The sequence below is a fragment of the Stomoxys calcitrans genome, chromosome 4, assembly GCF_963082655.1.
Source record: "Stomoxys calcitrans chromosome 4, idStoCalc2.1, whole genome shotgun sequence".
Lineage (NCBI taxonomy): Eukaryota > Metazoa > Arthropoda > Insecta > Diptera > Muscidae > Stomoxys > Stomoxys calcitrans.
The window spans coordinates 42,308,256-42,331,314 of record NC_081555.1 but is presented as its reverse complement, the minus strand read 5'-3'; the positions used below and the strand labels follow the sequence as shown (position 1 = coordinate 42,331,314).

Sequence of the window (23,059 nt, the reverse complement as noted above, 5' to 3'; positions counted from 1 at the left end):
ATTTACAATCCCAACCGACCTACTCTAATAAAAAGTAATTGTGCAAAATTTCAAGCGGCTAGCTTTACTTCTTCGAAAGTTAGCGTGCTTTCAACAGAAAGACGGATGGACAGACGGACGGACGGACAGACGGACGGATGGAGAGACGGAGGCCCGACGGACATGGCTAGATCGCCATAAAATGTCACGACGATTATGAATATATATACTTTATGGGGTCTCAGACGAATATTTCGAGGAGTTACAAACAGAATGACGAAATTAGAATACCCCCATCCTATGGTGGAGGGTATACAAAATCCTACTCACTGAAGTTAAGTATACGCACCAAAGCACGAATTATTCGCATTAACCACTGAGGCGTATGAGTGCTGTCCCAGTGTAATTAGACGTATGAGTGATGTATATATACGTACATACAAACATTCCATGCATTTTAAATTCAATTAATGTTCTAAATAGCCAAAAACATTGCAGAACTATAATTTTTTTTTAAATAGCCAACACTATGACCAAAATTCCTTAGCATGTTTTTCACACTTTCCATTAACATTTTTCCAACTTGTGCTAAATTTTAGTATTCATGGCAGTGGGTGTTGTCTCCTATGTTGCACATGAATAAAGGCAAAAGTGTTTTGTGCCACAGATATTTTAATTAAATATGCATAATCGTACAACGGGGTACAAATGACACAATTGTCTCGTTGGCTGTTTGTTCATTTGTCCATACCCTGCATAGCTATGGCATATGATTGCATGTATATATGCAGCAGAAATAACCAAATGAATTCAAATCATTCTCACTCGCAAACGTAGTCCTTTATTGTGTGTCTCACATATTCGTGAGGCTGATGGTCTTTCCCTTTGTTTATGGTGTGACGGTGATGGTTTCATTGTGTGTGTACACGCTTGCAATTTGCAAAGTATTTTCCCTATTTGCATAACTAATTACGTACCAAATTGATTTGTCAGCTTAGGTGTGTGTGTGTGTGCCTGTGTGTGAAAATGTTCTTTGCTTTTTGCTTTTATAAGGCAATGCAGTGTCATTTGCTTTTAGTTAAGCCCCATATTAAGACCTTGCTGAGGCATATGAGAGCGTGAGTTTTAACTCCTCTCCCTCTGTGCCCTTAATACCATTGAAGTAGCCCGTCGCTTCTGTCGGTGTGAACCATTTTCATTTTATTCGTCTGTTGTTTCCTTTTGCCTTAACTATGATGAATGTTGTACGTGATTGGGAAATTACAACATCATGTCATTCATTCACATCGTCCGTCCAACCAATATTGGTAGGGAGCTGCTGCTTTTAATTGAAATGGGAATGTTTTAGTCTCAGACTCAAACTCGAACTGTGTTGATTTTTTCATTAGAATTTCGGCCACAGGAAATCATTGAAAGGCCAACGCATGAAAGGAACATGAAACGTGAAATATTAAAAGCGTTAGGCCGAGTTGATGTTGGTTGCGTGCTTTCATTATTGCTAATAATAATGGCCATTGAAATGGGGGCACGGGGGGACGACGACGATGGTAGTGGTGGTCCAAACAATGGCAAATGAAGAATTTGCTTTGTTTTCGATTCCAAAGTTTTATAAAGTGAAACACAATGGCATTCCATTAAATTTGGCGATAGAAAAGACCAAAGGCATAGCCCCATGTCAAGAAGGGAACTTTTTAAACAAATTAACCAATAGAAAGCTTCTTGTATTTTGTTTTCCTTATTAGTTTCCGGGGAGTGGGTAACATGGTTAGATTTTTTAATGTTTTTTGTTTTTAGAACTCTAAATCTTGCAGAGTCTAGGTCAGTTTTGTTAGTTGATGAAGTTGTTTTACTCTATTTTAATTCTATAGCATGACAAAGCTCCATTTAGTTTTACTGTTAAGTTGTTAATTGCATTTCATGTAGTTTCGCAATAAATACTTATATTAGTCTCTTTACAAAATTGTCACTGCAAATACATTGTGGCATGCTAGGACATCTAGAATGTGTCAGGAACACACTATGTAGTAATGAAACTAGTAAGGAAAGGCAAAAGTCTGGTGGAGCCGACTAGAGAATACCCAAAAGAGTGTATTAGCGACTGATCCGCAGACGCTTCTTACTCAGATTTGTGGTTGGGGTATTGGCGATAAAAACATCCTCCTACCTCATCTTTGCATGCCTGCCATTTATCTGTCTCTGCCAAAAATATGCGGCTCTCAAAGAAGTAGAATAAAGAAAGGTGTCCCGGTCTCAACTTTCTTGAGCAGCTTAGTGACGTTGATACTTAGTTTCTCACTAATAGGGAGAGAATCGGAACAAATTGGAGAGAAGGAAAGGGTTGGAAAATGTGGAACTTGATGGTAGATGTTATCTAAATATCCGACCCATAGACATACACAGGTAGAACAAGTAAGAGCGTGCTAAGTTCGACAGGGCCGAATCTTATATACCCTCCACCATGAATCGCATTTGTCGAGTTCATTGCGCGGTTTCTCTTTTTGGGCAAACAAAGAATAATGAATAAGAACTGTTATGCTATTGGAGCTATATCAAGTTATAGTCCGATTCGGACCAGATATGAATTGAATGCTGAACATTGCAGAAGTCTTATCCTTTCGGGTAAGAATTGCGCCTTGGAGGGGCTCAAGAAGCAAAATCGGGAGATCGGTTTATATGGGAGTTGTATTAGACTATTGATCGATTCAGACCATATTTCACATGTATGTTGAAGGTCACAAAATTTCTGCCAAATTGGATGAGAATTGCGCCCTCTAGCGGCTCAAGAAGTCAAGATCCAAGATCGGTTTATATGGCAGCTATACCAGATTATGGACCGATTTGTAGCAAGTGATAGCAAAACACTATGTGCAAAATTGCAGTCAAATCGGACGAGAATTGCGCCCTCTAGAGGCTCAAGAAGTCAAGACCCCAGATCGGTTTATATGGCAGCTATATCAAAGCATGAACCGAGATATCCCATTTACAATCCCAACTAACCTACACTGATAGGAAGTCTTCGTGCATTGTTTCAAGGGCCTAGCTTTTGTCCTTCGAAAGTTATCGTTCTTTCGAAAAAAGGACAGACTGACAGTCGGGTGGACGGACAGACAGACGGACACTGACAGTCGAGTGGACGGACAGGGCTAAATCGACTTAGAATGTCACCGCTGAAAATTTTTGTGATGTCATGGCGGTATTTCAAACCAGGCTTTCGGCATTACCGACGGACATGCTAATCTCTGTTCTACTCCTCCATTTTATAAATTTTAGAATTTTTAGATTCGATTTAGATAAAGCTCACTTAAATCTAATTTTAATTTATAAGAGTGTATTACCTACAATTTTCAACCGAACGGCAAGAAATCCCTTTTATTAGACATCCGAAAGCCATTGTAAAATTTTATCAAAATCGATTTAGATTTGGATTTTTGCAGTTATTAAACCCTTGCTGCCCACTTCCTTTCCTCAATCCTTTGTTGGCGGACATATATTTACCCTTAAATACCAAACCAATTTCTCAAATATCATTCTTTTGTCTGTCCATTTTTTATTTAATGTGAAAGTCCTATCAAAATACCACGATGACATTTAATTTTCATTCCAAACTGCTGCATGTGGCACTTCACTTTTTCGCCCATAAAGAATATGCATATTATCGATGAGAAAAAAGGCACAGAATGTTTCTTGCAACAATAACTCAAGGATACAAAAAGCTACAAAATATAACTCAACACAAAGTATGCAAATAATTATTCTGTTTTTTTTTTGTGTAAATGAAACTGTAAAAACATATCAATTTTTCTCTCAGATTGTCACAATGTCCGTCCCCTGTCTGTCAACAGGCTGCAGCAATGGAATTGCATTGCAATGCCTTCAGACTTGTTGATGGCTGTGGATGTGGTGGCAAAAAAAAAAAACTATGGCAGTATATGCAGTCTGGATAAAGTTGGCATATATCCCAAAGCAGCATGCGCCAATTCATACACAACTGGCTGGTCATAAAATATAGAAAAACAGCTTAAATATGAACACAAACATTGGCAAAGAAAAAGGATTGCAAAAGAGAAAGAAAAATTAAAAAAGGGATGAACATGGCAATGAAAATGCTCATAATGGGAAGGAAGCAAGAAATAAAAAAAAAAATATTCTTATACTCGAAATGACTCTCGCCTGGAATGAGCTCAAAACTATTTTCGAAGCCTTTTGGCAACATTGTTTCTGTATATGCATATATGAACCTTTTGGTTTGTTTTTTAGGGAGGGTAGTTATTTTCATTTCGAAATCCCTTTTGCCTTTGATTTGGCAAAATTTGCCTTTGATGCCTAGCAAAATTTTTTGTTTGATATATTTCATGCAGTGAAAATTACATGAAATTTGATTTTCACACTGCATATTTTTAGGGGCTTCCTACACACACATTCACATATTCACAAATACCAAAGATGGGAATCCTTTCTATGAATAAATATGTATGGAAATATGGATAGGACTATAAGTATTACAATTAATATTGGAATGTTTGCTCTTATGAAAGAGCAGCATGATATTCAGTTCACGGCAAGTGAGAGGGGAGAAAGCGAAAATGGTACTAAAAAATACTACACAGTGTGCGTTAAAGCGAATTGCAATTTGCCCAAAAACATTCCAGTAAGGAACAGGGGCAAACCCAATATTTGCCTTCATATGCTGGGCTCCCAAACTTGATAGGACTGTGACTTTCAGTACTTAATCTGATAGTGGTAGATCGTCAAACTGACCAATGTAAGACCAGAAGATGAGCTCAGAAACGCTTTCAACCTCAGAACAGCTACAAATGGTAGCAAAATAATTAAAAACATGGGAGTACAGTACATGATTTTCATTTAATTTATCTTTCGAGATGAGTTTAATGATCGAAGAATTCCCTTGCAATGAAAAAGTGAAGCCAGATAATACCACAACACCAATCATGTCTCGGAATATAAATGCGCCTTTCATGGGGCCAAAACCATACATGGAGGGATCGGTCTATATGACAGCTATATCCAAATCTGGACCGATCTGAGCCAAATTGAAGAAGAATGTTGAAGGGTTTAATACAACTCACTGTCTCAAATTTTGGCAAAATCGGATAATAAATGCGCCTTTTATGGGCTTGAAACCTTATTTGGAGAAATCGCTCTATATGACAGCTATACCCAAATTTGAACCGATCTAAGCTAAATTGAAGAAGAATGTTGAAGGGCCTAGTACAACTCACTGTTCCAAATTTCAGCAAAATCGGACAATAAAAGCGTCTTTTATGGGGTCAAAACCTTAAATCGGCGAATCGGTTTAAATGGCAGCTTTATCCAAATCTAGACCGATCTAGGCTAAATTAAACAAGGATATCGAAGGGCCTTACATAACTCACTGTCTCAATTTTTAGCAAAATCGGATAATAGATGTGGCTTTTATGGGCCTAAGACCTTAAATCGAGAGATCGGTCTATATGGGGGTTATACCCAAATCTAGACCGATCTGAGCCAAATTGAAGAAGAATGTTGAAGGGTCTAATACAACTCACTGTCTCAAATTTCAGCAAAATCGGATAATAAATGTGGATTTTATGGGCCTAAGACCCCGAATCGGCGGATCGGTCTATATGGAGGCTATATCAAGATATAGTCCGATATAGCCCATCTTCGAACTTAACCTGCTTATGGACAAAAACAGAATCTGTGCAAAGTTTCAGCTCAATATCTCTATTTTTAAAGACTGTAGCGTGATTTTAACAGACAGATGGACGGACATGGCTAGATCGACTTAAAATGACATGACGATCTAGAATATACATACATTATGGGGTCTCAGACGCATATTTCGAGGTGTTACAAACAGAATGACGAAATTAGTATACCTCCATCCAATGGTGGAGGGTATAAAAATCATTCAGTTTTTCAATAGGTATGCAAATTTAAAGTCTGACTAAATTTCAACACAGGTTTCATATATTGAAAGTGGTGTGTATGTTGACTCGGTGGTGTAGGGTATTATATAGTCGGCCCCGTCCGACTTATGCCTTTCCTTACTGGTTTATATATCTAAATCTGTGTTGTAACAAATACTGTTGATAAAGGCTCAAATTTGTTAAGGAGGAGCAGTCCTAGGATAGGTAAAATTCGGGGTATTTCCTGGTGCCTTAGCCCAACTGTAGTGGATATCCTGTAAAAAATATCAATGGCTCTTGCAAAATATTCTTTCTCTTCGATTACTACTAGATCTCCCATGAACATTCCATTCAAGAACAGGGGATGCTTGCAAACCGAATAAAGTTTAAGCTGAATGAAATGAAATGACTCATCTAATGCACTGAATTTAATGCTACATCTTATGCCTCTAGACATTGTGGCTATCCAAATTGCAGCGACCACTGCCGTGAGGTTAAGGGAGCTTTCTCATTGGTCATGTGGTGGCCACGGACACAATGTTATCCTTGTACAATATCCGATGTCCCAGGCAGTGTGGATTACACCCTACCTGAGCCGCTTTTAGATAAAAATTACTGTACCACTAATCCTGATAGAACCGATTGGAACTGCGATATCCCTGGTAACAGAAGTTACATAGACTTCTATTGGATGGTGCCAAACTAGACGACCAGCTGGGCTTTGGGTGTATTTTAAAGATCTAAAACTGGTCATATCGAAAAGGATACCCGACCACTGCAGTGTGTATCAAGCGGAGATACTTGTAATTAAGGAAGTGGTGAAAAAGCTAAGATATAATGCCATTGCGGCGATTGGCATAAATATCTTCTCAGTCAGCCAGGCAGCCATTAAATCCCTGTAGAACGTATTTCTGTACACAAAAACCGCCCTCGACTGTCGCAGATCTCTCAACGAGATGGCTGAAGAGTTCAAAATTCACCTTTTCTGGGTGCCGGGCCACAGAGATATCCCTGGGGATTCTAAAGTGGACGAGTTGCGAGACTAGGAACTACCTTACACACTCCAGGGACACTGGAATTTGTGGCTATGCCTCTAGCAACATGTAAGCTAAGTTTTCAGGACCAGGCGCGAAGGGCAACGCATGATAGATGGTCACAAAGAGGGGCCAGTTAGCATTCCAAAACTATGTGGCCTAATCTAGACTTGAATAGGTCTACCGCTTTGCTGTCATTGGCTAGAACAGACGTCTCAATCATTGGTAGATGGTCACAAAGAGGGGGCTGTGAGTATTCCAAAACTATGTGGCCTAATCTAGACTTGAAGAGGTCTACCGCTTTGCTCTCACTGGTTAGAACAGACGTCTCAGTCATTGTGTTCGTCATGACAGGGCACTGTCTAATCGGAAAACATGCTGACAGACTGAAGGTTGCCAGCAACGAAGCTGTAGGGACATCGAGGAAGAAGAGTCTATAGAACACCTTCTATGTGTGTGTCCCGCACTAGCAGTTAGAAGGAGTTCCACTTTAGGTTCTCATTTCTTTAACAACCTATCTGATTTAGCGGATGTGAACATTCGCAAGTTACTGCGCTTTTTAAAGCGATCTGGATGGTTCAACGGTAGGAACTAGAAGGCATTTTCCTTCTTCTATTCCTGTGGTATCATAATGGACGAAAACGTCTAAGTAAGTCTGATAACAGACTGCCACTTAAACCTAACCTAACCTAACGGGATGCCGCATAGCGACACCACTTGGTAGAGAAGTTTAAATAATGCAGGATATCTTGCAAATGTAAGGAGATATCCACCGCTGGCAATTTTTTTCTGATGTTCATGCTGGGATTTGGGCACAAGCGTTCAGCGTCATAGGCGGCCTCCAATTGGATTAACTTGCCATAAAAATCAACAGATAGTAGTCAATATCCTCCTTTTTTATACCCACCACCGAAGGAGGGGGTATATTCATTTCGTCACTCCGTTTGCAACACATCGAAATATCCATTTCCGACCCTATGAAGTATATATATTCTTGATCAGCGTAAAAATCTAAGACGATCTAGACAGGTCCGCCCGCCTGTTCGTCTGTCTGTTGAAATCGCGCTACAGTCTTTAAAGATAGAGATATTGAGCTGAAACTTTGCACAGATTCTTTTCTTGTCCATAAACAGGTTGAGTTCGAAGATGGGCTATATCGGACTATATTTTGATATAGCCCCCATATAGACCGGTCCGCCGATTTGGGGTCTTAGGACCATAAAATCCACATTTATTATCTGATTTTGCTGAAATTTGGGACAGTGAGTTATGTTAGGCCCTTAGACATCCTTCTGCAATTTGGCTCAGATCGGTCCAGATTTGGATATAGCCCCCATAAAGACCGATCGGCCGATTTAGGGTCTTAGGCCCATAAAAGCCACATTTATTATCCGATTTTGCTGAAATTTGGGACAGTGAGTTGTGTTAGGCCCTTCGACATCCTTCTGCAATTTGGCTCAGATCGGTCCAGATTTGGATATAGCTACCATATAGACCGATCCGCCGATGAAGGGTCTTAGGCCCATAAAAGTCACATATATTTTCCGATTTTGCTGAAATTTGGGACAGTGAGTTTTATTAGGTCCTTCGACATTGTTCTGCAATTTGGCTCAGATCGGTCCAGATTTGGATATAGCTGCCATATAGACCGATCCGCCGATTAAGGGTCTTAGGCCCATAAAAGCCACATTTATTATCCGATTGTGCTGAAATTTGAGAAAGTGAGTAGTGTTATGCCCTTCAACATCCTTCGTCAATTTGGCTCAGATCGGTCCAGATTTGGATATAGCTGCCGTATAGACTGATCCGTCGATTAAGCGTCTTAGGCCCATAAAAGGCGCATTTATTAGTATTAGTATTAGGCCCCTCGATATGCTTCGTCAAATTGGCTCAGATCGGTTCAGATTTGGATATAGCTGCCATATAGACCGATCTCTCGGTTTTAGGTTTTGGGGCCATAAAAGGCGCATTTATTGCCCGATTTCGCCGAAATTTGGAACAGGGAGTTGTGTTGGGCCCTTCGACATTCTTCTTGAATTTGGCTCAGATTAGTTCAGATTTGGATATTGCTGCCATATAGACCGATTCCTCAATTTAAGGTCTTGCGCCCATAAAAGGCGCATTTATTGTCCGATTTCGCCGAAATTTGGAACAGGGAGTTGTGTTGGGCCCTTCGACATTCTTCTTCAATTTGGCTCAGATCGGTCCAGATTTGGATATATTTGCCATATAGACCGATATCTCGATTTAAAGTCTTGGCCCCACAAAAGGCTCATTTATAATTCGATTTCACTGAAATTTGACACAGTAACTTATGTAAGGATTTTCGACATCCGTCTCGTATATGGTTTAGATCGGTTTATTTTTAGATATAGCTATTTAAAAGACCAATATTTTTTATACACAATTGAAAAATGACTTGTGCTTATATGTATTTGGTCCAAATCGGAACATATTTCGATATAGCTGCTATGGGGCATAAGGTATGCATTTTTCACCGGATTTTGACGAAAGGTGGTTTACATATATACCCGAGATGGTTGGTATCTAAAGTTCGGCCCAGCCGAACTTAATGCCTTTTTACTTGTTAAACATTCGCATGATAAGCCCTTGTGTCATCAAGTACGGTCAATATCTCACAAAACTTTCTATCCTTTTGCTCAGTGTGCCTTGCAATTAAATTTCTATGACCCTTTTTCGATATGGTTAAAATTAAAGATTTTGTAGGCTATAACTTTCAAGTGTTGTAATTCAATAAACCCCTACTATACATACACACATATGTATGTATGTGTGAAAGTCATAAGCTGGAATTCGCACAACCAATTCCATTCGCCAGTTGTTGCGACATTTATATGCTTTAAGTGCATCCCTTGAGGTTTTGTGTGCGTTTTATGTGTCGTCTGTGACTGCGTCTCCAGGCGAGCGCCACAGCATGGGAACAAAGATGACTAGGATGTTGTGTGCAAAAATTCCCCCACGGTACTACTGTGTGCTGCTCTGAGGCAAGCCTTACGGTAATTTTTTGCATTTGCACAACGGTTTGTCAAATTTCTGCGCTAAGGGACCGAAGAGAACATGTCGTGATGTGTGTGGTGGTATTATTACCCACTTGTTTGTGTCTGTCTATTGGTAATGGTAATGTAATGCGAGTATGTGCCAAATACCCCCAAAACATACAAATATCACATACAAATGCATAAAGTCATGAGAGAGAGGAAGGGAGAGGGGCAATGAGTACTGGGTTTGGTTTGCTTGTATATCACCATAAGGCCTACACATTTGTACGGCACACATTTATAAGTGCTTAAGTCCTGTTTATATGTTTGTCGTTTGTATAGCCTGGGCATGGCTAAGCGTATGTGTGAGTGTATATGTGATTGTGTGACATCATGATATGTGTGTAATTTCGTTTTGTAACATGTGCCTAAGTAGCAGTTTTGTATTTGTATTCACTCCCACTGCCGAACGCCCCCTTAGGCCTTAAGCTGCTTGCATTGATTCCGTTTTTCAACTTCAAGCATTTGTTTGATGCTGCATTCTATATAACCTGCAGCTTCATATAGGCTGAATGTGAGAGAGTGAGGGGATGATTCGAAGATTTGTGTGTTGCCTTGACAAGGCTGTGATTTGGTTGTATTGCCTTTCAATAGATTTCAGGCAAGCTTTGTTAAAAGTTTCTAATGAATTCTCAGACTAATTGAATCTAAAGTTGTAACAAGAAATTGCCTGAATTTATTTACAAAACATGTCTATGGCAAAAGATGAAAGATATGGCCAAGAATTTTGTACAAAGGCACTTAGGTTGCTAATAGAAATTGTAAAATTTAATACAATTTGTCAAAAAAAAATCAATTATAACAAGTTGACCAAAGCCCATTTGCAAGGGTTATGAGGTTATGCAAATGTAAGGTTGTGCTAAGAAAAAATTTAAACTTATCATAATTCAAAAGGGAAGTAACCCATCGGGTCTAATAAATATCCATAAACGGGGAAAAAAGTCAAAGCTTTCTTGCCATCCCCATTACATTGAAATTCCTATCATAAAAATTTGTCTATTACCAAGGATACCGCCATAAGACCAAATCCCTTTGCAATCCTTTTGAAATAAATCCAGCGAAATATTTTTAGCGGAAATTCTCCCAACTCCAAAGCTTGTTTTATGGCTTTAGAATACAAAGCCAAATAAAATTTATGATATCCGCGTAAATAAATCAGACACAAGGACATGATGTCCTTAAAACTCTTTATAGACATAAACTCCCCTGCTTTGTATCAGGTGTGAGGATCACAAGACCAACTTGAAAGCACCTCGGCAATAAACAAAGGCAACAATTCCCCATCCCCGCCCCTTAAAATATGCCACAAATAATGGTGGCTAAGGTAGGTGTAGGGATGAATGAATGATGACGGGCTCTTGAAGATACTTGATGTCTGGCTTGTTTGTTTTGTGAAATTACTCATAAGCCAAAGTAAATAATAAACACAAACGGAATACAGGGAGCGTCTATGAAGATGTTGTGACTATCACACAGGAAGGAAAATGCCTCTGCCACACAGACAATTGCGAATGCGAATACAACAAAAATGTCGGCTTGAGAGTCTGCTAAATGTGTTTGAATTTCAAAACCCTCTAATTTATTTGCCTTGAGGTGGTAAATGTGAGGGAAAAGTAAGGAATTTTCCATCAAATGGAAACTGTAAAGAAATACCCGGCCTAAGGGTGTAATTTTATTGATTTTTTGGGCTTCTTGATAAGGGCAAAGTGAAATTGTAATAAAACGAGGGAGATAAAAGCGAGGAAGGAAGGTATAAAGGGACTTGCAAAACATACATCAAGTTGTGATTTGTGTTTTGACTGTTTGAAGCAATCGCAAATGTGTGCATGTGTGGGTTTTACACATGTCAGGGGATTTGTTTTAAGGACTTTATATTTGTCTTGTATTTGTGGGGCTTATTAAAAGGACATCAAATTTCCTACTCAAATAACAAAGAAAGAGCTGCAGAATTAAACGAAAATAAAATCCCACACTGAAAAGGTATTCTTTGGGTTGTCCTCAAGCTTTATTTTAAATCCATAGATATTAATTTTTCAATGGGAATTTTATGGTTAATAGGTAAGATTCCTACCAAATCTCGGTATACTATTGTATGCCTGAGATTCTTTTTCTTTTGATTGGAGTCCAAAGCAGTCAGCAGTTCTAAAATTGTAAATTTTTGGCAATTAACTGCTGTAATATGTATCAGCAAAACTAAGAACGAACTTCCAGCAGAGTGTTTGCTATTATCAGCAGACTTTTTCTATGGGTGTACACCAATATATTCCTCTTAGCGGTTTGAGGTCAGTGTCTGCTTCCAGACAGTGTCTGTAGAGACGGTCAGAGAAAGAGTGTTTCATGGAGACCCTCCAATCCTGAACCTCATTGATTAGATTTCCCAAGCATATCGTCACATATAATACCTCCTCCCTAATCCTGTTAACAAAGGTAGCGCTGTTACCTTTAAGTGTTATTAGGTCCTCTGCCAAGGTTTGACCCCGCTTATTAGTGTTGGTACTACCTCACGAAATGTGGTGAGAGTTCGCATCGCACCCTATTAGTACCTCGTTTCCTGCCTGTTTTGCTTTCCTCACCAGCCTTTGCAGCTCCGACGTTGGTGGCGGTGTCGGACAGTCAAAAGGCAGATAAAGTGATGCCAGGTATCATAAGTGTCTGCATTAGTCACAACTAACCAACAGGCCCGCAGAGTCATCTGACGAAGATACCTGGTACGGATCTTGAGTGCAAGACCTATTGAATATCGCCAGGCCTGCGTAGTCTGATCCTCGATAGTGACCCCGGGTAAGAGTTTAAGTCGGAGTATTAAGCCGAAATCGAAAAGCGGTTCGGAATAGGTCAAGCGTGTTCAACTCCGATGTCGACTTTGCAGCCCTGCTTCAAATGCCTGTCATTGGCCTAGAATATGGACCTTCTCTAGCAAAAACATATGCCTCTCCAAGAGGTAAGAAAATAAGAGGCACTTTGCTCTCAAATTTATTGGGAGGCTTGATGCGACAGATCCAAAGACTCTCACCCACAGAAGAGACTCCCCTAATAATCTAGGGAAATAATTGCAGACCATCAATTCAGCAGTGATCAGGCCAGCGGTCACTTGGTGATCTTCCCAAACCCAAGAGTATTAAGGCGAAGAATAGGGGAATTGAAATAATGCCTCACAAATGTCTTCAACATTAGGAGGTGATAACCTGATGTTCTCGCCAGGATTCGAACACAGGCGTTCAGCGTCATAGGCGGAAATGTTCACCTCTGCATTATGGTGGTCTCCATTGCATTAGTCCACTCAATATCCCAGTTCAATACGGCTCAGATCGATCCAGATTTGAATGTAGCTGCCATATAGACCAGTTTACCAATCTAAGGTCTTGGGCACAAACAAGGCGCATTTATTGTCCGATTTCGCTACAATTTGAGACAATATGCTATATAAGGCCCCTCGACATCTTGGTTTAATTTAGCCCAGATCGATCCAGATTTGGATATAGCAGCCACATCGATTTAAGGTCTTGGGCCCATAATAGGCGCATTAATTGTCTGATTTCACTGAAATTTGGGACAGTAGACTATGTTACGCCCCTCGGCATGCTTGTTTGATTTTGCCCAGATCGGTCCAGTTTTGGATAGAGCTACCTTACAGATTGATCTCTCGATTTAACTTCTTAGGCCCACAATAGGCGCATTTATTGTCTGATTTTGTTGAAATCTGAGATAGCGAGTTATGCTAAGCTCCTCGACATCCCTGTGAGAGGATGTAGTGCTTATTGACATTTGTCTTAAATCTTTGGATGTCAAAGTGGGTGGGAAAAACATTAGCCGGAAGTCGATTCCACATACGAACGGTTCGGGCGAAATAAGAATTCTCTCTAAAATGCATTGTGCGATTCGCTGGCCAATCAATTACACACGGGTGTGAGTTCCTGGAATGTCTAGTATCTCTGACATACATCCTAACATCAGGAATAAGAAGACGAATATCAGACGAACACACACCATGAAAGTACCGATAGAACAGCGCCAAACAATCCACATCGTGACGATCTTGAAGGGAGGCAATAGAATTGGATACCCCACTATCCCCAATTAACGCCATCGCACTCCTCTGTACACGGTCCAATAGCTCCAGGGATGATTTTCAAGTTCCAGCCCATACATGTGAGTTGTACTCCATTTTCGGCCTTATGAAAGTGGTGTAGATGTTAAGAAGATCAGACGGAGTGAAGTAATTCTTACATCGTTTAAGGAAGCCTAAACACTTGAAAGCTTCTCTCGACACTTCAAATACATGTTTAGCCCAACGGACATCACTCTGTATTTTCGTGCCCAGAACATCAAGAGCTTCTGATTCCTCAACATCAACATGACAACAAGCAGCATCTACACCGATAATAGACAAAGATGATCGTAAAGGCTCAGCGAATCGTTTGTGTGACAACAAGCAGCACAGACTCTTCCGTGCATTAAAATCTACTTGATTCAGAAATGGCCAGCAAATCCTGGCAGAGTGTATCGTCCATAACCTGCCCCTTGTCCTTAATCTCTCGAAGACTCGACCTATGGTCGAATGAGTACGAATGACAGAGATTACTGTCATCCGCAAATGAGTAGATCGGATTCGATGCCTGACCCAACAGATCGTTGATGAAAATAGGAAAAAGAGAAGGAGAAAGAACAGATCCCTGGGGTACACCTGCGATCAATTTATGCCCATTGGATGAGAACCCATCTATAACGACTCGAATAATGCGATCTCTGAGAAAGCTCGAAAAAAATCGAATGATGCCATTACCGACACCAAACGCGGCAAGCTTTGATACCTTACACTCTCCAAACTGGTGGATTGAGCGACTCCAACGTTCCGACAGAAATGCCATGAGGACGCCCGCAGAGCGATTTCTGCGGAACCCATACTATTGGTCGCTAAGAAGGCCATTAGATTCTAAATACCTCACAAGATGGTAATTAACCATGCTCTCCATAACCTTGGAGGGAGCGGAGCATATCGCCGGTAATTCGCAGGGATGTTTGCCTCACCCTTCTTGGGTATTGGCTGAACGTTCGCAACCTTCCAACGCGCCAGGAAGATTTCCGAACGGTAGGCACGGTTGAAAAGGTTGCGTAATGTACGAGCGAGCGTCGAAGAACACTTGCGTAAGACAAGTGTTGATATGCCATCCGGGCCCGGGGATTTATTTACGTCTAGATTCTCAAGAACCCTTTTAACTCCACGAGTTTGGGGCTTGACGCCAGATACATTTTCGATTGGGGGGAGTGGTTGATTGCTATCCGGCAGGGAAGAGTTCCCTGCAAATATATCAGTTAACAGGTTAGCTTTATCAACCGGGTAAGTGAACGTTTGATCATCCTTAACAAGAGTTGGCATAGATGAAGAACTACCCTTTACTCTTTTCACGAACGACCAAAAGCTCTTATTACCTCGTACAGAAGCAAGAACCTTAGTACGCAGACGCTGTTTGTAAAGAAATTTTTCGCGCCTAAGCACATTGGCACATAAAGATCTTGTCTGAAGACCCTCATCCATAACGCTATAGACCGAGGGACTGCTGGAGGCGTCCTCTGATTCGATCAAAAGAGGCGGGGAAAAATCCGACAAACACTTTTGTGAAGTGATCATTTCTTTCAATTAAGCAAGGGAGTAATATCAGAACGTACGTCGACATCGACTGCTGGCGATGCATCTAATTGTGCCATACCCTGGGGAAGGGTATTACTATTTCTTTCGTAAGTGCGTCTGACAGTGAAAACACAGACGATGAGGATAATGCGAACAAAAATTAACAATTTAACCGCGAATATTCCATTAAGAAACAGCGAGTGGTGATTCAAGTTTTAAACTCAATGCAAAGGGTCTTCATAGCCGAACTCGAAATGCCATTCACGACAGAATTTTGTTTAGGTTAAAGGACAGTAGACTATCAACCTTGGTTGCAAGCTTATTTACTCAAAAACGTTAAGTCTATTGTGTTTGCCCTAGAAGAGAGAAGAATGGAAACGAGAAGACGAGGAAATAGACAGCATACACAAGAGTACAGTGCACATCAAAAATTGGCAAATTTTCCCACGAACATTCCATTAAGGAACAGAGGGCAAATTTCTCACATATCAATGAATTTAATTCCAGATTTAAGCATAATGATAAGGGCCGAATCCTAACAACAAGGATATCAACAAGCTCTATCGTTGGCCAAAGCCTTGGCTTGATTCCACGATATATGGATTTAATTCAACTCTCTTTTCGTGCGGCGGTTCCAGTCTAGGACATTTCTTGCTATGTCATCGCGCAGTCGGCGTAAGATATGACCCAACCAAGCCCATTTTCTCTTCCGGATTTCTACATCGACAGGGGAAGTGTTTGTTCTTATTTGCAATTCTTCATTTGAAATACGGTTTGGCCAGAAAATTCTCGAAGTATTTGTCGTAGGCAGCGATTTATGAAAACTTGGTAGGGTAGTCGCTTGTGTCAAGCGTCAAGTTGTACAACCATATAATAAAATAGACTTCACACTTCTGTTGAAGATCCTGACTTTTGTATTATATGAGATGATGTCACTGCATCTCCAAACTATGTTGAATTAAAAAAAAAACGCTTCTCTACTGCTTCACTCCTTTGTCGATCCCGAAAGGTCGGCTCTCTTTCCATTGAAACGAACTGAAACTTCAGCATTTCTATGCAGCTCCATAATTAGTGTCACGATTTTTTCAGGGATGCCCTTATTCAACAGCGTGCTCCACATTGAACTTCGCGAAACTGTGTCAAAAGCACGCTCGAAGTCGATGAATAAAAGGTATAGTTCTGCAGAATAAATATGCGCAGGGAATTAATGTGGTCGGCCCAAGCATGTCCTGGCTGAAAACCTGCCCGTTCCTTCCTCAAAATGCTGTCAAGTGCAGACGAAATATGCTGCAGAAAAAGACTTGCCATCACTTTATTTATTGCATTTAGTAATGTTATCCTACTCCAGATCTTACACTGGGTGAAGTCACTCTTCTTTGGGATTGTGACTATGATCCCCTTTTTTCAATTCCGTGGGGACAGCATTTGTATCTCAGGCCTCCCTGATTATTGGGGTGATCGCTTTAGCTAGGGGTATGCGCCATACCGTAGGAGTTCGACAGGAGCATTCAGCGTCATAATCGGACACGCTAACCTCTGCGCAGCGGAGTCCTCAACAGTGCACATCGGTAGAAAAAAAAGTAAAAGGGTGCTAAGTTCGGCCGGGCCGAATCTTATGTACCCTCCACCATGGATCGTATTTGTCGAGTCCTATTCTCGGCATCTCTTCTTAGTAAAAAAAAAGAGTAAAAGAAAAGATTTGCTCTGCTATTAGAGCGATATCAAGATATGGTCCGGTTTGGACCACAATTAAATTATATGTTGGAACCTGTGTAAAATTTCAGCCAATTCGGAAAGAATTGCGCCCATAGAGAGAACGATTTATATGGGAGCTTTTTCGGGCTATAGACCGATTCAGACCATAATAAACACGTTTGTTGATGGTCATGAGAGGATCCGTCGTACAAAATTTCAGCGAAATCGGATAATATTTGCGGCCTCTAGAGGCTCAAGAAGTCAAGATCCCAGATCGGTTTATATAGCAGCCTTATCAGGTTATGAACCGATTTGAACCTTATTTGGCACAGTTGTTGAAAGTCATAATAAAATACGTCACGTAAAATTTCAGTCAAATCGGATAGGAATTGCGCCCTCCAAAAGCTCAATATGTCAAGTCCCCAGATCTGTTTATATGACAGCTATATCAGGTTATGAACCGATTTCAACCATACTTGGCATAGTTGTTGGATATTATAACAAAATACTTCGTGCAACATTTCATTCAAATCGGATAATAATTGCGCCCTCTATAGTCTCGAGAAGTCAAGATTCAAGATCGGTTTATATGATAGCCATATCTGGTTATTGACCGATTTGAACCTAACTAAGCAAAGTTGTTGGAAGTCATAGCTAAACACGGGGTGTGAAATTTCATTCCAATCGGATAAAAATTTCGCCCTCTAGAGGCACAAAAAGTCAAGACCCAAGATCGGTTTATATGGCAGCTATATCAGGTTATGAACCGATTTGAACCATACTTGGCACAGTTGTTGGATGTCATAATAAAACACCTCATGCAAAACTTCAGCCAAATCGGAAAAGAATTACGCCCTCTAGAGGCGCAAAAAGTCAAAACCCAAGATCGGTTTATATGGCAGCTATATCAGGTTATGGACCGATTTGTACCATACTTGGCACAGTTGTTGGATATCATTACAAAACACCACGTGCAAAATATCAGTCAAATTGGACGAGAATAGCGCCCTCTAGAGGCGCAAGAAGTCAAGACCCAAGATCGATTTATATGGCAGCTATATCAAAACATGGACCGATATGGCCCATTTACAATCCCAACCGACCTACATCAATAGGAAGTATTTGTGCAAAATTTCATGCAGCTAGCTTTACTCTTTCGCAAGTTAGCGTGCTTTCGACACACCGACGGACGGACGGACAGACGGACAGACAGACAGCCAGACGGACGGACATGGCTAGATCGACTTAAAATGACATGACGACCAAGATTATATATACTTTATGGGGTCTTAGACGCATTTTTCGAGTTGTTACAAACCGAACGACGAAATTAGTATACCTCCATCCTATGGTGGAGGGTGTAAAAATGGAAGGAAACAAGAGAACCAGAGAGCAGATCTCATAAGCGAGAGCTTTGTTCAGTCATATTCTTCAGTCATCCACAATAGTCCAGCATAACGAACGAGAGAATTTAAGCACGGAAAAGTGTTTGCCCATATTCCTGTGTTTTCTCACAATTGGGGGCACTGACATAGAAGTTGTATAACCGTCTTCATCTCTTTCTTGTCACCAAAGACCTTGCAGAAGTCCGCCTTTCCCGTTTTCAACCGACATAGGCGTTGCAATGACTAGCCAGGACTTTTATCTGATGTCAGAGGTCTCGCTTCCTCTATCGGCATTCTATATCGCGAAACTCTCGGCCACAGGGCGTTGGCTACTCTGCGGCGCAATATAAGGCGAAAAAGAAAAGTGCACGCCCATAACAAGGACCTCAATAAGTTTGAGCTAAGCATAAATAAGAGATAATTGATAGGGGCTCAAAACAAATACTTAATGGATTTCTATAGCTCTATGACAGATGCATCCGAAGCTTCTAGGCTACACAAGATCCTATCCTCCACAACTAGCATGGTGAGGTACAATCAGAAGTCAGACTATGTATGGACAATATCGAGTGAGGAGACACTGGAACTAATCGTACTACCCATTCTCCGGGAAATTCTCCCACAAAAAACGTAGCGCCGAAAGAGGTTGTTACTGATATGGGTTTGTAGGGATTTGAGTAGAATATTGCGTCTGAGTAGAGAATTTAAACTTGGAGAGGACAATCACTAAAAACCAGGAGTAGTGGCGGACAATTTGGACTAGTGCTCTATTTCAATTCAGTAACAACAAAAATGGGATAAAATGTGGTTCTGAGGGCATACGTCATAATAAGCACGAAGGTTAAGTGGCGGGCACTTGACCGACATGTTGCTTCAAATATAACTGTCGCAGATCCTTGTATCATAATAAAAGGGTGATGCTATTCAAAATTAGCATCACCCTTTACTGTTAGACCAAACTTGATAAAACTTCCCTTCGTCTAGTTGAGAATGCACAAATTTGGATTTCAAATTAAAATTTCCATACAATGCATTTCCAAATCGTCTTAAAGAAATCCTCTTAACCTATGCCCAACTGCAATTCTAATCCAAATTTCAATTTTCAATGCAATTTATTTGCAAGACAATCAATTAACGCAGTTAATTGAAATTAGACAATGGACCATCAATCATCGGCTGTGTGACTACCATAGAAACTCAACAAAACTACACACAAAAACTCTTTCTTACCTGACTTAATTCATCTCTGGATAGCCGAGAACATTTTGGCAGCAATGCTTGCATGTCATCTTCGAATTGTCCATCGCCACAGCTATCGGTGGCATCGAGTGAATGAAATTGTTCCGAACCATTGTCCGTCACCAGGGGCATTATGTGACCAGCAGCAGACGAAAGGCCATGTGAGCCCTTGCTGCCATTCTGCAGATTCAGATCAAAACTCAAATTGCTTTTGCCGCCACAGGAAATGGTGGCGGCACCAACACCACCAACAACACTTCCATTGCCACCCATAGAGCCATCGCTACCATTATTGTCACTTCCTTTAATGGAATCTAAACCACAAAATGGTAGACGTTGATGGCTGTTTAAGCCGCCGCCACTACTGTTGCTAGAGCTTACATTGTTGTTGTTGTTGTTTGTAGTTGGCGTCGTTGCTGTTGAGTTGGATGAATTTGATTTTAATTGATTATTCGGCCCCACTGTTGTCGAAGCCGTCTGTGATGCTGACGCTGTTAATGTGGAGTCAGAGGATCTGCAAGAGAGAAAAAGAAAAGGGAAATATTTTTTCAGTTAATTAAATTTTATAATTTCTGCAAAACAAAAATGGTGTGGTAAGAGGCAATTTGTTGCCACTGAAGGAGTTGCAAACAAACTATTTTCAACTGAATTATTATGAACTATTTAATCAGGATGTGGTGTAGGAGTACAGCTATGGTGGGGAAAGTTGTTGTAGTTTGCATGTTTTATGCTAATCAAATAAAGTTTATATTGGGGCAATAAATGCCATGATAAGCAACAACTTTGTCGGCACTACTACTATTGAGCAACAAATGGTTGCATGTTTTGACTAGTCCATGACTGTCTTCTGGATTAGAGTGTTACTTAAGAGAATGGGTGCGCCGGAATTTTTTCTTTCATTGTTACCTAAAGAGGTTGGTCATAAAGTTTTAGCGTTTTTGGTTAATATTTGATGATAAAAGGCAACATTTGATAATTTTCATGGTATGGTGCAAATCATAGAGTGATCTATTATTTATATCAATGGTTGTCAATATTTAGTAATAAATAGGTTAAACAAGTAAAAGTGTGCTAAGTTCGGTCGGGCCGAATCTTATATACCCTTCACCATGGATTGCATTTGTCAAGTTCTTTTCCCGGCATCTCTTCTTAGGCCAAAAAGGATATAAGAAAATATTTGCTCTGCTATTAGAGCGATATCAAGATATAGTCCGGTTTGGACCACAATTAGATTATATATTGGAGATCTGTGTAAAATATCTGCCAATTCGAATGAGAATTGCGCCCCTTTGGGGGCTCAAGAAGTAAAATAGAGAGATCGATTTATATGGGAGCTATATCAGGCCATAGACCGATTCAGATCATAAAAAAAACACGTATGTTGATCGTCATGAAAGGATCCGTCGTACAATATTTCAGGCAAATCGGATAATAATTGCGACCTCTAGAGGCTCAAGAAGTCAAGATCCCAGATCGGTTTATAAGGCAGCTATATCAGGTTACTAACCAATTTCAACCTTATTTGGCACAGTTTTTGAAATTAATAACCAAATACGTCATGCCAAATTTCAGCCAAATCGGATAGGAATTGCGCCCTCTAGAAGCTCAAGAAGTCAAGTTTCCAGATCGGTTTATATGACAGCTATATCAGGTTATGAACCGATTTAAACCCTACTTGGCATAGTTATCGGATATCATAACAAAACACGTCGTGCAAAATTTCATTCCAATCGGATAGGAATTGCGCCCTCTAGAGCCTCAAGAAGTCAAGACCCAAGATCGCTTTATATGGCAGCTATATCAGGTTATAAACCGATTTAAACCATACTTGGAATAGTTGTCGGATATCATAACAAAACACGTCGTGCAAAATTTCATTCCAATCGGATAGGAATTGCGCCCTCTAGAGGCTCAAGAAGTCAAGACCCAAGATCGCTTTATATGGCAGCTATATCAGGTTATAAACCGATTTAAACCATACTTGGAATAGTTGTCGGATATCATAACAAAACAGGTCGTGCAAAATTTCATTCCAATCCGATAAGAATTGCGTCCTCTAGAGACTCAAGAAGTCAAGACCCCAGATCGGTTTATAAGATAGCTATATCAAAACATAGACCGATTTGAGCCATACCTGGCACAGTTGTTGGATATCATAACAGAACAGATCGTGCAAAATTTCATTCCAATCGGATAATAATTGCGCCCTGTAGAGGCTCAAAAATCAAGTCCCAAGATCGGTTTATATGACAGCTATATCAAATTATTGACCGATTTGAGCCATACCTGTCACAGTTGTTGGATATCATAACAAAACAAATCGTGCAAAATTTCATTCCAATCGGATAAGAATTGCGCACTCTAGAGGCTCAAGAAGTCAAGACCCAAGATCGGCTTATATGGCAGCTATATCAGGTTATAAACCGATTTAAACCATACTTGGAATAGTTGTCGGATATCATAACAAAACACGTCGTGCAAAATTTCATTCCAATCGGATAGGAATTGCGCCCTCTAGAGGCTCAAGAAGTCAAGACCCAAGATCGCTTTATATGGCAGCTATATCAGGTTATAAACCGATTTAAACCATACTTGGAATAGTTGTCGGATATCATAACAGAACAGATCGTGCAAAATTTCATTCCAATCGGATAATAATTGCGCCCTGTAGAGGCTCAAAAATCAAGTCCCAAGATCGGTTTATATGACAGCTATATCAAATTATTGACCGATTTGAGCCATACCTGTCACAGTTGTTGGATATCATAACAAAACAAATCGTGCAAAATTTCATTCCAATCGGATAAGAATTGCGCACTCTAGAGGCTCAAGAAGTCAAGACCCAAGATGGGTTTATATGGCAGCTATATCAGAACATAGACCGATTTGAACCATACCTGGCACAGTTGTTGGAAGTGATACCAAAACACCACGTGTAAAATTTCATCAAATTGCGCCCTCTAGAGACTCAAGAAGTCAAGAACCAAGATGGGTTTATATGACAGCTATATCAAAACATAGACCGATATGGCCCACTTACAATCCCAACCAAAATACACTAATAAGAAATATTTGTGCAAAATTTCAAGCAGCTAGCTTTACTCCTTCGAAAGTTAGCGTGCTTTCGACA

The 23,059-nt window shown here is 40.3% G+C and overlaps 1 protein-coding gene across 4 annotated transcripts in view; it reads right to left on the bottom strand.

The window, feature by feature from the left end:
- LOC106081128 (protein sprint) overlaps positions 1-23,059 on the bottom strand; it is an 840,648-nt gene that overhangs the window by 173,743 nt on the left and 643,846 nt on the right. For all 4 annotated transcript variants that reach the window (XM_013242875.2, XM_013242876.2, XM_013242878.2 and 1 more), the window contains one exon: positions 19,921-20,443. In XM_013242875.2, the coding sequence (XP_013098329.2) occupies positions 19,921-20,443 (523 nt within the window). The remainder of the gene's footprint in view (positions 1-19,920; positions 20,444-23,059) is intronic.